This window comes from Hyla sarda, chromosome 5 (assembly GCF_029499605.1).
Source record: "Hyla sarda isolate aHylSar1 chromosome 5, aHylSar1.hap1, whole genome shotgun sequence".
Lineage (NCBI taxonomy): Eukaryota > Metazoa > Chordata > Amphibia > Anura > Hylidae > Hyla > Hyla sarda.
The window spans coordinates 163,803,217-163,819,594 of NC_079193.1; the positions used below are offsets into that span (position 1 = coordinate 163,803,217).

The 16,378-nt window shown below is 43.1% G+C and overlaps 1 protein-coding gene across 6 annotated transcripts in view; it reads right to left on the reverse strand.

Moving 5' to 3' along the window:
- Positions 1-16,378, reverse strand: part of MYRIP (myosin VIIA and Rab interacting protein) — a 717,726-nt gene that overhangs the window by 119,203 nt on the left and 582,145 nt on the right. For all 6 annotated transcript variants that reach the window (XM_056520618.1, XM_056520619.1, XM_056520621.1 and 3 more), the window contains 2 exons: positions 9,603-9,683; positions 7,427-7,570 (listed from right to left, as the gene is read on the reverse strand). In XM_056520618.1, coding sequence (XP_056376593.1) covers positions 7,427-7,570; positions 9,603-9,683 — 225 coding nt within the window. The remainder of the gene's footprint in view (positions 1-7,426; positions 7,571-9,602; positions 9,684-16,378) is intronic.

Genomic DNA, 16,378 nt, shown 5'->3' on the forward strand with positions numbered 1-16,378 from the left:
TGTCCTCAGTGTACAGAGCTCTGCTTGTCCTCAGTGTACAGAGCCCTTCTGGTCCTCACTATACAGAGCCCTGCCTGTCCTCACTGCACAGAGCCCTGCTTGTCCTCAGTGTACAGAGCCCTGCTTGTTCTCACTGCACAGAGCCCTGCTTGTCCTCAATGTACAGAGCCTGCTTGTCCTCACTGCACAGAGCCCTGCTTGTCCTCAATGTACAGAGCCTGCTTGTCCTCACTGCACAGAGCCCTGCTTGTCCTCACTGCACAGAGCCCTGCTTGTCCTCAGTGTACAGAGCCCTGCTTGTCCTCAGTGTACATAGCCCTGCTTGTCCTCAGTGTACAGAGCCCTGCTTGGCCTTACTGCATATAGCCCTGCTTTTCCTCAGTGTACAGAACCCTGCTTGGCCTCAGTGTACAGAGCCCTGCCTGTCCTCAGTGTATAGAGCCCTGCTTGTCCTCAGTGTACAGAGCTCTGCTTGTCCTCAAGGTACAGAGCCCTGCTTGTCCTCAGTGCACAGAACCCTGCTTGTCCTCAGTGTACAGAGCCCTGCTTGTCCTCACTGCACAGAGCCCTGCTTGTCCTCAGTTTACAGAGCCCAGCTTGTCCTCACTGAACAGGGCCCTGCTTGTCCTCAGTGTACAGAGCCCTGCCTGTCCTCAGTGTATAGAGCCCTGCTTGTCCTCAGTGTACAGAGCCCTGCTTGTCCTCAGTGTATAAAGCCCTGCTTGTCCTCAGTGTACAGAGCTCTGCTTGTCCTCAGTGTACAGAGCCCTGCTTGTCCTCAGTGCACAGAACCCTGCTTGTCCTCAGTGTACAGAGCCCTGCTTGTCCTCACTGCACAGATCCCTGCTTGTCCTCAATGTACAGAGCCCTGCTTGTCCTCACTGCACAGAGCCCTGCTTGTCCTCACTGCACAGAGCCCTGCTTGTCCTCAGTGTACAGAGCCCTGCTTGTCCTTAGTGTACATAGCCCTGCTTGTCCTCAGTGTACAGAGCCCTGCTTGGCCTCACTGCATATAGCCCTGCTTGTCCTCAGTGTACAGAACCCTGCTTGGCCTCCTGCTTGTCCTCAGTGTATAGAGCCCTGCTTGTCCTCAGTGTACAGAGCTCTGCTTGTCCTTAGTGTTCAGAGCCCTGCTTGTCCTCAGTGCACAGAGCCCTGCTTGTCCTCAGTGTTCTGAGCCCTGCTTGTCCTCAGTGTATTGAGCCCAGCTTGTCCTCACTGCACATAGCCCTGCTTGTCCTCACTGCACAGAGCCCTGCTTGTCCTCACTGCACAGAGCCCTGCTTGTCCTCAGTGTACAGAGCCCTGCTTGTCCTCAGTGTACAGAGCCCTGCTTGTCCTCACTATACAGAGCCCTGCCTGTCCTCACTGCACAGAGCCCTGCCTGTCCTCAGTGTACAGAGCCCTGCTTGTCCTCAGTGTACAGAGCCCTGCTTGTCCTCACTGCACAGAGCCCTGCTTGTCCTCAATGTACAGAGCCCTGCTTGTCCTCACTGCACAGAGCCCTGCTTGTCCTCACTGCACAGGGCCCTGCTTGTCCTCAGTGTACAGAGCCCTGCTTGTCCTCAGTGTACAGAGCCCTGTCTGTCCTCAGTGTATAGAGCCCTGTTTGTCCTCAGTGTACAGAGCCCTGCTTGTCCTCACTATTCAGAGCCCTGCCTGTCCTCACTGCACAGAGCCCTGCTTGTCCTCCGTGTACATAGCCCTGCTTGTCCTCAGTGTACAGAGCCCTGCTTGGCCTCACTGCATATAGCCCTGCTTTTCCTCAGTGTACAGAACCCTGCTTGGCCTCAGTGTACAGAGCCCTGCTTGTCCTCAGTGTACAGAGCCCTGCCTGTCCTCAGTGTATAGAGCCCTGCTTGTCCTCAGTCTACAGAGCTCTGCTTGTCCTCAGTGTACAGAGCCCTGCTTGTCCTCCGTGTACAGAGCCCTGCTTGTCCTCTGTGCACAGAGCCCTGCTTGTCCTCAGTGTACAGAGCCCTGCTTGTCCTCAGTGTACACAGCCCTGCTTGTCCTCAGTGTACAGAACCCTGCTTGTCCTCACTATACAGAGCCCTGCCTGTCCTCACTGCACAGAGCCCTGCTTGTCCTCAGTGTACAGAGCCCTGCTTGTCCTCACTGCACAGAGCCCTGCTTGTCCTCAATGTACAGAGCCCTGCTTGTCCTCACTGCACAGAGCCCTGCTTGTCCTCACTGTACAGAGCCCTGCTTGTCCTCAGTGTACAGAGCCCTGCTTGTCCTTAGTGTACATAGCCCTGCTTGTCTTCAGTGTACAGAGCCCTGCTTGGCCTCACTGCATATAGCCCTGCTTGTCCTCAGTGTACAGAACCCTGCTTGGCCTCCTGCTTGTCCTCAGTGTATAGAGCCCTGCTTGTCCTCAGTGTACAGAGCTCTGCTTGTCCTTAGTTTACAGAGCCCTGCTTGTCCTCAGTGCACAGAACCCTGCTTGTCCTCAGTGCACAGAGCCCTGCTTGTCCACCCACACTTCCAGTATGTGGTCTCCTCACAGAGAAACACAGGCAATAACTGGGGAGCCTGTCCTTCCTTTACTGCCTAAAGCTGATCCACAGACTGCTTAGGGACTATATCATCTTGGACATGAATTGTACATCTTTATGTGTAGCATTTGGTTTAATGTAAAGTATATCCAGCTGGAAGAGGAAATATAAAAGAAGGTGTCATACTTTCCCCTTCCAGCTGGAATAAGCCAGGAGAGAAGTGGGCACAAAGTGGGTTTTCTCCCAGCTCTGTGCCACAAGACTGAGACATACTTAAAGGGGTATTCCGGGCAAAAACATGTTATCCCCTATCCAAAGGATAGGGTATAAGATGTCTGATCGTGGGGGGGCCCACTGCTGAGACCCCCCCCCCCCCCCACGATCTCCCTGCAGCACCAGCATTCTATGCGGGGCTGCGTCTCCAGTTTCGGAAACCTCCGGGACTGGGGACGTCACGTCACGCATATGGAACATGTCTATGGGACATGAATGGAGGTAGCGTGGCGTGACATCACGTCCCCAGTCCCAGAAACCCAGAGGTTTCCGAAACAGGAGACGCAGCCCTGCATAGAATGCGGGTGAGGCAGTGAGATTGCAGGGGGTCCCAGCAGCGGGCCCCCCGTGATCAGACATCTTATCCCCAATCCTTTGGATTGGGGATAAGATGTTTCTGCCCAGAATATCTTTTTCAATGTAATTCTATAGTATTGTCTCAGTCGCAGGAACAGAGAGTGAGGAAAGAAACATTTCTCTCCCTGTTTGTTCTAGCAATCGGTCAAGGTCTTAACATTTAGACCCCGACCAATCAAAACTTTTGATATATCTCTAGGTCATGTCAAAAATATTTTCAACTCGAAAGGCACACTTTAAAGTTCACATGCCACACTTTTTTTTTTTTTAAACTGCCCTGTTTGTGATTTGGTTTTGTCTAATATTAGCAGGTTTTTTTTTTTTCTGATATTTTCTGGAATACGTCCTAAAATATATTTTACAGCAACAGTACTCTACAGTTCTCTATATTTCTATTGATAAACATCTTGATGCTGAAACATCTACTTTTAGATTATTTTCTACTTTAGTTGCCAAGCACAGTTTCAGCTTTATATCCCAATCATATTTTATCTAGCCTATTGTACAACATCACCAGCAGCACAGAGTAACATGATTTACTATAACCTATAAAATGGCAGGCACTGAGGAAATGCTGCTGTATTTCCAGTCATGGAGCTCTAAATGCAGTAACTTACACCATCCTGTCTGTTTACTTCCATTAACACTAGACAACCTTCTACCTCAGGTCACATAAATACCATTTAACTATGGCGGCACTAACATGATTTTTATAACACGATCATTCACAGGATTCATTGTATGAAAATATTTTCTGATAGGAATGATTTACAGCAGATCATCAGTCATTTGTCCAGGATTCATTATAGTGCTAAGCCTCATGGTATAACATTAAAACACATTGGGGCAGATTTATTATTGCATTCAGTTTTCCCATGCAACTACAATGAAAAATAATGGATTGAATGACTGGATTGCTCCCTGTTTCAGTAGGTTTGTAATGTTCCTATATTGTCTGTCCCTGACCACAAATGCAGTGGAGAGGAACAGACATGACAAGAGAAGGATGCTCCTTCAGCAGCCAACCCTGCGAGGAGGTGTGCGCCTGAATGAGTTAAGTGCCTGCCAGAGAAGCTCTCTGCTGTTTGTTACTGTGTATGTGCCTGTATGTGTATATTTCATTTTTAGATTGATTATTATAAAAGCAACGCTAAGGCTGCTTTAATGGGGTATAGTCTGTTAAGCCAATAGGATTTGTACCTGTCGTTTGCAAAAACTTTTTTTGCAATGTTGATAATACCATTAAATATATATTTTTTGCTACTTACCCGGACACTTTAAAGCTTGTGGTAAAGTGTACGGGAAAGTGGTGGAGGGAGTGTATATTTTGCCTGGTTTTCTCAGCCAGGCGCGATAAAGGAAATTCAGAAGGATATGCTGCTTTAGCAGAGCATAGTCTGCTATGGCTCTCTTGTTAAATGGGTACTCCGGCGCTAAGACATCTTATCCCCTATCCAAAGGATAGGGGATAAGATGCCTAATCGTGGGAGTCCTGCCGCTGGGGAACCCCGTGATCTTTCACGCAGCACCCTGTTACCATCAGCCCACGGAGCATGTTCGCTCCGGGTCTGATGACTGCCGATCACGGGGCTGGAGTATTGTGATGTCTCGGCTCCACCCCCCGTGTGACGTCACGCTCCGCCCCCTCAATGCAAGCCTATGAGAGGGGGCATGACAGATTGGGTGGCTGCTGATTGCTGGAGAGACAGAGGAGAAACAGCCACAGCCAAAGCTGCAGCTGAAAACCCACCAGGTCTGAACTTTATTCTATGGACATTTGTGTGAGTTTGCTTGGGGAGAGACATTAGGCCCACAGTAGGATAGATGTTTAGTTAGATCCGGACAGGCTTAGGTTTTCTTGTTTTGTTTGCACTATGCTTTGCGCCTAAAATTCATTTAAATAAACATCCTCTTGGAGGTTTGAAACCTACTGCCTGTGTGAATACTGTCATTGCCGACCCCACCAGCTGTTCCCTACAAGCTGTATTATAAAACCAAATGCATTATGAAAGAGGCTGTCCAACCATTAACACTTATTCGCTATCCACATGAGGTGGGAGGTCTTCAGTCTTCTGTTGGAATGAAGTAGTGGTCAGTCATGTGCACTGATATTCTGTCCTTTGTCTATGTTGGCTGCCAAAGATAGCTGAACCAGTGTTCTTGGTTAACTTTAGCAGTCCAAAAGATAGTGAATGGCAAAGTAATACCAACATATGACCACAGCTCCATTCTCATGGGAAACTCAGGACCCCTGTTCTCAAGATTGTGGAGGGTCCCAGCAGTTGGATAAACTGGAATCCCCTTTAAAAAGTACCTATCACAATCTTGTTTAATTTTATAATCCTCCCAGTTCACTGACCCATCATGATAAACCACCCCCTGCTTTTATTTTTATTATTTTTTTGTTTTCTACCTTGATATTGCTCTGTATTTTCTGCTCAGTCTCAATCAGATTCACAGACTGGAAGAGTGCCCATTTAAGAAAAATTTCACAGTTTTTAGATGCACATTTAAAGTGTAAGGCTAAGTTTCCACTTGTTTTTTTTCTGACAGTTTTTGGATATCTGCCACTGCAGTTTTTGAGCCAAAGCCAGAAATGTATTCAAAAGGAATAGGACATATAAAGGAAGGACTTAGACTTCTCCTCCCTTATGGATCCAGTTCTGACTTTGGCTCAAAAACTGTAGTGGCAGTTTTCTAAACCTTCCAGAAAAAAACAAAGTGGAAACTTAGCCTTACTGTAATTTATATAAACTTCTGATAACTTGTCCAGACATTTTAAAAGTTTAGATCCCACTTGGTCTCATTTCTGATGACTGCTGCGACTGTGAGTTATAATAAGTATTTATATTGGAGTACATTCGTCGGACCAGGAGGCCAGGCGGGGGGTAAAGCAGTTATAACTCACAATTGCAGCAGATTTCAGGATTGAGATCTGGTGCGATGTAAACATTTAACAAGTCTAGGCCACATGTCTAAAGTTTTTATATCGTAAGTGACATTTAAAGGAAAACTGTCAGCTTGCTTCCCCCGCACTAACCAGCTGTACTGGCTGGTAGTGTGAGGGACGCTGATCAGTTTGATGCCTACCGTGCCCAGATCCGCCCCGCCATTCGCCCGAAATGTAAGTTTTTCTGTATATGCTAATTAGGTGCTAACTGGCACAGGCTGTGGTTACTGGCACTATGACGTCAGTGCCGCTGGCTGCAGCACCGCCCAGCTCATCAATATTCCTCCCCTCCCTCTGCCTCTCCCTCTCCTCCCCGCTCTGTAGGTACGTACAACTAAAATCACCTTATGGTGGATAACCCCTTTAAATGGGCACTGTCATTAAAACTTATTTTTGCTATTGCACGCCTTACGGTAAATAAAAAAAAATTCTAATCTACTTTGTTGCCGGCTGGGTAACGCCCCTTCCTAGTCTGTGAATGTGACTGAACAGACAATACAGAGCAACATCAAGGTAGAAAACTAAAAAAATAAATAAAATAAAGGCAGGGGGGTGGTTTATCATGTTGGGGGCAGTGAACTGGGAGCATTATAAAATTTAACAAGGTACTATAGAGCATGTGGACTAGTGTTTTCCTGATTAGAGACGGGAAGAAGCTTGGATTCAGGTATAAATTATCTGACTAATATAGGATATATCAGCTTACTATAGCAGTGTCTATTTGACAAAAGCCATGTAAATATTGATTTGTATTTATACTTGGTTTGCCAGCTATCTCGGAAATTATTTGCACCGGGAAGAAGGGTTATAAAAAGCTTTAAACTGCTATAAAAGAAATGAAATCCACCTTTAAAATAAGTGACTGATGATAGGTGAATGATTTGAGTCAAATAGAAGAATCGACCACTGCAGCTGTCCTTGATCATACGTGGAAGGTTACAAAACTCCTCCAGAGAAGGATAATGCAGCTACCAAACAATCAATAGTCTGGGATTGAAAAGGAAAAAGGTGTTTCTTAAAGAAGCCGTTGTAGGAAATGTTCACTGCATTAGCACATCTGGTAAGTTACAGCACAAAAACCATACATATAAAAGTAACCTAAAGAAGGCAATATGTCATAGTAAAAGGCTAAAACACAATACAGTTTCCTTATTTTATTCAGTAAATAAATGAAAGGAAATTAATATGTTACACTCCAAACTAAACATTTATGAGTGAAAGATTATTAGAGGCTAGAGATGCTGTCAGCCAGAGAATACACATAAAATACTGCAAAGGAGCTCTTCCATTTCCCAACTACTCTGCCTGTAATAAAGGAATTAGTATTCACAGAGTACACCCCACTTACCCACAAAGTATCGGATCCTCTCTCCTGCAGGGTCAGCATGCTTCTCTCTGACACAGCTGGTGAGGTCAGAACACTGGCCCTGGACTGCGGCCACTCATACAATGCCTCAGCCTGCTCGCCTTTGCTCTTCTTCCTCTTTATGATCTACACAATTAAATTAAAAGTACATTTTATTATTGCGTTATACATATTAAATGCTAGATGTCAATGATAATGATTAAACCAATCTTTGTGGTATAAAATAAATCATACACGTAGCAATATATTGTAGGCATGAAGACTGCATAGCCACATACAGAGTCTCTATGGTGCGACAGAGCCTGGGGGCCGTCTTTGTGACAATGTATACTGTCTCTACATGGAACTATATTCTCTACTCTAAGCATTGCTTTGTAACACAAGGTAATGGTTACAGTTGGGATGAGGTTTTGGGGTTGGTCTGCAGATAGTGTTACTTTTCATTGTGCATTTGTGCTAAAAGTTTCACATTTGTATAATCTTGTTATAGAACATTTTCCCAGAAGCATAAGGAAACATCAATGCATAATAGAGAGCTGCTTCCACAGTGGATGCAGTAGCTTCTACTGTGTTTTTCTAATAGTGGACACAATAGTTTTGCAATTTTCATTGTCTTCTGTAGGTCCTTTGGGTCTTGTCTCACCTCTGTTAGAATTACCATTTGTTTTCTTGATGATCTTAATGTTTTGGATGTGTTCCAAGTGACCGTTTTCGGTTGATGTCCTGAGCCAAATTAGATAATATGTGCACGGAGAAAAACACTGACACAGGACTGAGTCAAAATGGTTCTCTGCTTTATTGTATTGGGTAAACACAAGATATATCCTTCATGAGGGCATAGGACATTGTGTAAGCATTCTAATTGGTTAGCAAACTACTTTACGTAAGCATTGCATCATTTTTCTCTGTGCCAAAAGGGGATGGTCACACAGGGCGTAGTACAGGATGCAACCACCATCTTAGAAGAATTATTATCATTTTGTATCTATTATCCATAACATTAACAGGGTGCCCAAGCCTATATGAGTAGTAACAGTCCTGAATTTTCTCTATTTTAACACAATTTGTCTAGCTATAGATTGATTATGCCCAGTCCTTAGCAACGCCTTTGTACCCTTTCCCAGATGTATGCATCTCTATAACACTTCGGGAAGTTGTTTTTATTGAGGCATGGTTCACACTAACCAGTCTCTCTTGAGAAGAACAGATGTTTCAGTAACCAGGCTTTGTGCAACTTAATGAAAAAAGCAGCTCAGAAACCCAAAAGTCTAAGGGGGTCAGATCGGGAGACCTTGGGGGTCATCCAACTGGCCCACGATGACCAATCCACTTTCCAGGAAACTGTTCATCTAGGAATGTTCGGACCTGACACCCATAATGTGGTGGTGCACCATCTTGCTGGAAAAACTCAGGGAACGTGCCAGCTTCAGTGCATAAAGATGGAAACACATCATCATGTAGCAATTTCGCAGTTGAATGGCCCCCAAGGTCTCCGGATCTGACCCCCTTAGACTTTTATCTTTGGGGTCATCTGAAGGCAATTGTCTATGCTGTGAAGATACGAGATGTGCAGCACCTGAAACTACGGATACTGGAAGCCTGTGCTAGCATTTCTCCTGCGGTGTTGCTATCAGTGTGTAAAGAGTGGGAGAAGAGGGTTGCATTGACAATCCAACACAATGGGCAGCACATTGAACACATTTTATAAGTGGTCAGAAACTTGTAAATAACTCATGAAAGAATAAAGTTATGTTAAAACCAAGCACTTGTTTTTCTTGTGAAATTCCCAATAAGTTTGATGTTTCACATGACCCTTTTCCTATTGAAAAAACAAAAGTTGGATTCAAAATGGCTGACTTCAAAATGGCCACCATGGTCACCACCCATCTTGTAAAGTTTCCCCCCTCACATATACTAATGTGCCACAAACAGGAAGTTAATATCACCAACCATTCCCGTTTTATTAAGGTGTATCCATATAAATGGCCCACCCTGTAAATATCCTTGTATATTGCTATGAGTAACCATGCCATATGCTGATCACTACTATTCTATGCATAGAAACAAGGATTTTGCACAAGGTACATATCAAGGTATTAGTGCCTTAAAAAAGGTTTTAATGTTTTTAAAGCTTTTTAAAGCAGAGATATGCACTCACCTTTTGTACAATGGTCGTAGCTAGTTCCTCTATCAGTTCTTCCTTATGTTCCCGCAAATAACAAGCCTCATTCTGTTTATCCTAAAGGCAAAGGGAACATTTATGAATAAGTCACTGCTTTATGAAATCTAGGACATAATACTAAATTAACCCACATCTCTTTGCAGGGCATTGCAAGGTTATGATTAAATTCCTGGATATACTAACTGCTGTTTCCATCCTAAAGGGTTGTCCAGTAATAAAAAATATAAAAAAAAAGGTCAAAATGTTATAAAGTAACAAAATAATAGTAATGAATTAAATCCCCTAATGATCCAGTAGAGATGCTTGGGCAGTGTGTAGCTGATCTTTGTTTATGGCTGATGCTAGTAGTGCTAGTAGTAGATGCAGTGGTCATAGCCATGACCCGTCATTCCAGAAATAAGTACTACTTTGTTTTTTATAGTTTATAATAATAATCATAATTTTAATAATTATCTTATTAATATACCACCAAAACATATTCTGCAGCGCTTTACAATAATGGGGTACAAATAAAGACAAGTATCAGACATAACAATATTTATATTAAGGGGGAATGGGGTTGTGACAGGAGGCAAAATGGATATGTAAATACAATTGTCCATGCATACTACATACTGTTAATTATAAGGGTTACATACAGGAGTGTGAACCAGTCGCTAGACAAACGCTAAAGGTCTAACTGCATAGAGAATAAGACCCAGATTTCTGAAAAGGGGTGAAATGGTAGTAGTGGAGGCCAATTAGGGAATGTTATAGGCCTGCTTGAAGAGATGTGTTTTTGGGCCACGTTCAAAACTGTGGATGTTGTGTTTGCGTCTGAGGGATCAAGGCATTGCATTCCAGAGAACTGGAGCAGCATGAGCAAAGTCTTGGAGACGGGAGTGAGAGGTTCAGATTATAGAAGATTTTAGTGTGAAATCATTAGCAGAGTGGAGAGAACATGCTGGACAGTAGACAGAGATGAGAGAGGAGATGTAGGGAGGAGCAGCATGGTGGAGAGCTTTGTGTGTGAGAATGAGGATTTTGTACTGTATTCTGGACTGAATGGGTAACCAGGGAAGTGACTGGCACAGGGAGGAGTCATCGGTGTAACGGCTGGAGAAGAAGATGAGTCTGGCTGCAGCATTAAGGATTGACTGGAGAGGGGAGAGTTTGGAGAAGGGAAGACCTATTAGTAAAGAGTTACAATAGTCAAGGCGGGAGTGAATCAAAGCAATAATGAGAGTTTTAGCACTTTCAATAGTGAGAAATGAGCAGAATCTAGAAATGTTTTTGAGGTGCATGTGACAAGAACGTGAAAGGGACAGAATATAGAGAGTGAAAGACAGATCAGAGTTTAGTATAACGCCAAGGCAGCAAGCTTACTGCCTGGGAGTTATGGTAGTACCACCTACAGAGATGGAGATGTCAGGTTTAGGTACAGTATCAGTTGATGGAGAAAAAACAAGAAGTTCTGTTTTAAAAAGATTTTGTTTCAGATATAAGGAGGACATGATGTTTGAGACAGCAGAGACAGTCACTGGTATTTTGTAGGAGTGCAGGGGTGATGTCAGAGGAAGAGGTATAGAGTTGGGTGTCATCAGCATAGAGATGGTACCGGAAACCAAATCTACTGATTGTTTTTCCAATAGGGCATGTGTGGAGTGAAAGAGTAGGGGACCTAGGACTGATCCCTGGGGAACCCCAACAGCAAGGAGAAGAGGAGAAGAAGTAGAGCCAAAAAATGAGATGCTAAAAGAGATAGATAAACAGAGAGATAGGAGGAAAACCAGGTGAGAGCAGAGTCCTTAAGACCAATTAAGCGTAGACTGTTGAGGAGGAGTTGGTGATCCACAGTGTCAAAAGCCACAGAGAGGTCCAAGAGAATCAATAAAGAGAAATTGCCATTTGATTTGGCAGTAAGAAGATCATTAGTGACTTTGGTTAGGGCTGTTTCTGGGGAGTGTAGGGAGCGGAGACCAGACTGTAAGGGGTCAAGGAGCGAGTTCTCTGAGAGATAGCGAATTAGACGCGAATCGACCAAGCATTCCAGGAGTTTGGAGATAAAGGGGAGATTAGAGACGGGTCGACAGTTGGCTGCACAGAATAGGTCCAGATGTTTTTTTCAATAACGGGGTTATGATGGAATGTTTAAAGGAGGAGGGAAAGATACCAGAAGATAGGGAGAGGTTAAAATTTTTGGTTAGGTGACAGGTGATAGCAGGGGAGAGAGACTGGACGAGGTGTGAGGGCATGGGGTCACTAGAGCAGGTAGTGGGATGGGAGGAGGAGAGGAGTCTGGAAACTTAATCCTCAGTAACAGGCTCAAAAACTGAGAGTGATAAAGAGGAAATTTGGCTGGGAATTGGATCAGAACTTTTGGGGACTAGTTTTTATTTCTATTTCTATTTTCTATTTTTATTTCTAAAAACTGGACAACTCTTTTAATAACAAAGCACAATACTGCGGTCAAATACTCACTAAAATGTCATATTTAAATGGGAGATATTGTATATGGCTATGAAGTAACGTAAACCCATGGCTAGATAGGGCTAGTCATCAGGCTTCCAGGTATACCTTTTATTATCTCCGTAGTCTTTCCCAGTGCCAAGATATAAATCTTTTTTTATATGAAAATTACAGGGGTTCTCCGTTGCTTAGACATCTTATTCCTATCCAAAGGATAGGAGATAAGATGCCTGATCGCGGGAGTCCCATCGCTGGGGACCCCCGTGATCTTGCACGCGGCCCCCCGATTGTAATCAGTCCCCGGAGCGTGTTCGCTCCGGGTCTGATTACCGGCGACCACAGGGTCGGCGGCTTGTGACGACACGCCTCCGCCCCTGTGTGACGTCACGCTCAGCCCCTCAATGCAAGCCTACAGGAGGGGGTGTGATAGCTGTCACGCCCCCTCCTATAGGTTTGCATTGAGGGGCGGAGCGTGACATCACATGGGGAGGAGGCGTGACGTCACACGCCGCCGTCCCTGTGGTCGCCGGTAATCAGACCCGGAGCGAACACGCTCCTGGGACTGATTACAATCGGGGTGCAGTGTGCAAGATCACAGGTCAAGGAGCGGAGTCCAAGGTGGCACCCAGGCGGCAAAGGTTTGTGGTCAGAAACGTAGCAGGAGGTCAATAGGCAGACGGCACAGGAGCAAGGTCAGGTCATTGAACAGAAGGTCCGAACACAGGAAGGCAAAACAGGGAATTGCTTTCACAATGGCACTAGGGCAAACAAAGATCCGGTACAGGGAAAGGGAAGTGCTGACTCTTATAGATATACAATTAATCCCTTAAGGACCAAGCCAATTTTAACCTTAAGGACCAGGCCAATTTTATTTTTGCATTTTCGTTTTTTCCTCCTTGCCTTCAAAAATCCATAACTCTTTTATATTTCCATCTACAGACCCATATAAGGGCTTGTTTTTTGTGTGACAAATTACACTTTGTAATGAAGCCTCTCATTTTACCATAAAATGTACGGCGAACCCAAAAAAAAAAATTTTTTAGGGAGGAAATTGTAAAACAACAATTTTGCACATTTTGGAGGCTTTCGTTTTCACACTGTACACTTAATGGTAAAAATGACATGTGTTCTTTATTCTGTGGGTCAATATGATTAACATTATACCCATGGCTAGATACTTTAATATTTTTGTACTGCTTAAAAAAAATCTAAAGCTTTTTGTACAAAATCTGTAATTTTGACCACTTTAAAATTTTTCATTTTTCTGTATATAGGGCAGTATGAGTACTCATTTTTTGCGCCATCATCTGTCTTTTTTATTGATACCCCATTTGCATATATAAAACTTTTAGAAAATGTTTTATACATTTTTTTGGAATAAAATGTGACAAAAAAGCAGCATTTTTTGACTTTTTTTATTTTTACGTTTACGCCGTTCCCCACACGGGATCATTCACATTATATTTTCATAGTTTGGACATTTACGCATGCGTCAATACCAAATATGTTTATTAAAAAAAATTACCCTTTTTGCTGGTAAAATGGGATAAACTGACAATTTTCATTTTTATTGGGGGAGGGGATTTTTCACTTTAAAAAAAAAAATTTACTTTTTTTTTACACTTTTTGTGTCCCTATAGGGGACTATCTATAGCGATCATTTGATTGCTAATACTGTTCAGTGCTATGCATAGGGCAGAGCACTGATTAGTATTATCGGTGATCTTCTGCTCTGGTCTGCTCGATCTCAGACCAGAGCAGGAGACGCCGGGAGACGGACAGAGGCAGGTGAGGGGACCTCCGTCCGCAATTACTGATGATCGGATCCCCGTGACAGCGCTGCGGGTGATCTGATCATCTATTGTAACATGCGCAATGCCGCAGGTGCCGTTATCTGTACTGATGCCGGCATCTGAGGGTTTAATGGTGGACATACACTCGATCGCGGATGTCGTCCATTACCGTCGGGTACCTGACTGCTGCTAGCAGCCGGAACCTGGGGTGTATGATGCGAGCACCCCACCGATGCTCACGGTAATACACAGGACGTAAATTTACGTCCTGGCGTGCTAAGTACCGCCACACCAGGACATACATTTACGTCCGTGGTCGTTAAGGGGTTAAGTGCGTACTGGCCCTTTAAATCGCATACCGCCGGCGCCCTAGGGGACGTGGATGGGCATGCCGGCAATGCGCAGGCAGAGAGGAACCGAAGACAGCGTGGGGTAAGGAGATGCCCTGGACTCGCATGCAGGCACATCCCGCACAGCAATTCCCGTAGCCGCTAGTAATAGCAGAAGGTGAGCACTCACGGTCAGAATGAATGACTGGAGCGCTGCTCGTAACAAGTGGTATGCCATTGCATAGCACTGAATAGTAATTGCAATCAGAAGATTGCTATAATTAAATCCCTTAATAATTGTGAAAAAAAGTAATAAAATGTATGTACGTAGATAAGTTCCTCCCCAATAAAAAATGTATTACCCCCTTTTCTCATTCTACAAATAAAATAAATAAACATATTTAAAATAACCAAAAGTGAAAGTGTTAATGATCTCGTACGGTGAATGGCATAAACATAAAAAAATACTATGAGTATAAATTTATCTGATTTTTGGCCAGAAATGATTACATGCCAGGAAAAATTTAATAAATTATCAAAATGTCACATATATGCAAAAGGGGTACGGAAAGGGTCAATGTAAACCCATATCCTCTTTATCACCACCCCACAGCCCGCTTACATCACCTACGCTGTTTGATTGACAACCACTAGATAAAGAGAAGATGGTCTGCTCTTGCCATGCTGGGAACCGCCCCCTAGGCACCTTAGCTATATTTGTACATTAACAAAAAGGTTTATATCTTGCCAATGGAGAGGGTGATGGAGATAATAAATGTATGCACAGAATCCTAATGACTAGTCCTATCTAGCCACAATATTGTTTACACTCCTGATTTCTTGCTGACAGGTCCACCTTAATTTTAGGATTGTTATCTTGCCAGTCTCATAAAAGTTGGACATTTTGAAAAACAAGGTGCCTTTGTACACCCCAAATACCTATATGGATTTTTCTCTTTTAAAGGAACACTGTAAAACAAAACCTGTATTTCCACACTAAACAAACTAAACAATAAAAGTCTTATTACATTTTTACAGTCCAGGGTTCAATATCTGAAGTATTGGTTGTTGAAAATCATTGTCTGCCTGAAGGTTGAAGAGATCACTGGCATTCAAATTCATTGAGGGCAGATGTTACCATGACAACAGAGAATATTTAGGTAATACTAATCAGGTGAACGAAACAGGAGATCGACATCAACATAATAAAAAGCAGCAAACAAAAAAGCCATGACATATTTACGTAAAAATATTATCAAGCTCTTCTCTGAACAACAGAGTAAAACAAACAGATGTGTCTATGTGAATGTGCTAAACCTTTTTTTTTTCAGAAATGAAAACCAGGATATTATTAAGCAAAATAAAATGTTATGTGTTAAGATGACAAGGCATAACTAGGAATATTGTGTAGACAATGGCAAAGTCATGAGATTGAGCCTGCATAATGATGTTATAAAATATTTATTACTAAGCACTATAGTTAATGTAGCTGTAGGTCGACGGACACAAGGCTTGGCTTGGGGCCACCATGAGCCTACATATTGATGTTATAAAATATTTACCTTTGAGCATTATAGTTAATGTAGCTGGACGTCCATAGTCACATGGCATAGCTCAGGGCCACCATAAGAAATATCTGGGCTGTATACAGTAAAATGGTCAGAGCCCTTTTCCATCTTTTTAACTTATTTTTGAAAAGAACATTAGAGTGTAAATGGTGCACAAAAAAAGATTGTAATTTGCTTTAGGGGGGATAAGACTGTTGACATGTTCTAAAAATTGTGGCAAAACCACATAATTTTTTTGTTGGGATTTTGGAAATTGCAAAAAAAAAAAGGGACATTACTGACCTATGTTACTGCTTGAGGACAGAGATAATTGTACCCTATCACACATTAAACCCACAAACACATCCCAGAAAAAAACTGAAAAAAAAGTGATCAAAAAATTACATATATGCAAAAGTGGTAAAGATGAAAACTATAGATCAGGGAGCAAAAATGAGCCCTCATACAGTCCTGTATATGGAAAAACAAAAGAGTTATAGGGGTCATAGAGCACAAGTTAAACTCACTTCTATTATTTCTTTTTAGACACTACAAATGATTAGAAGAAAATCTAAGCTGTTGTGGGAATTTTAGGAATTTTTTTCTTGATTTTAATGCCCATTCACATGGCAGAA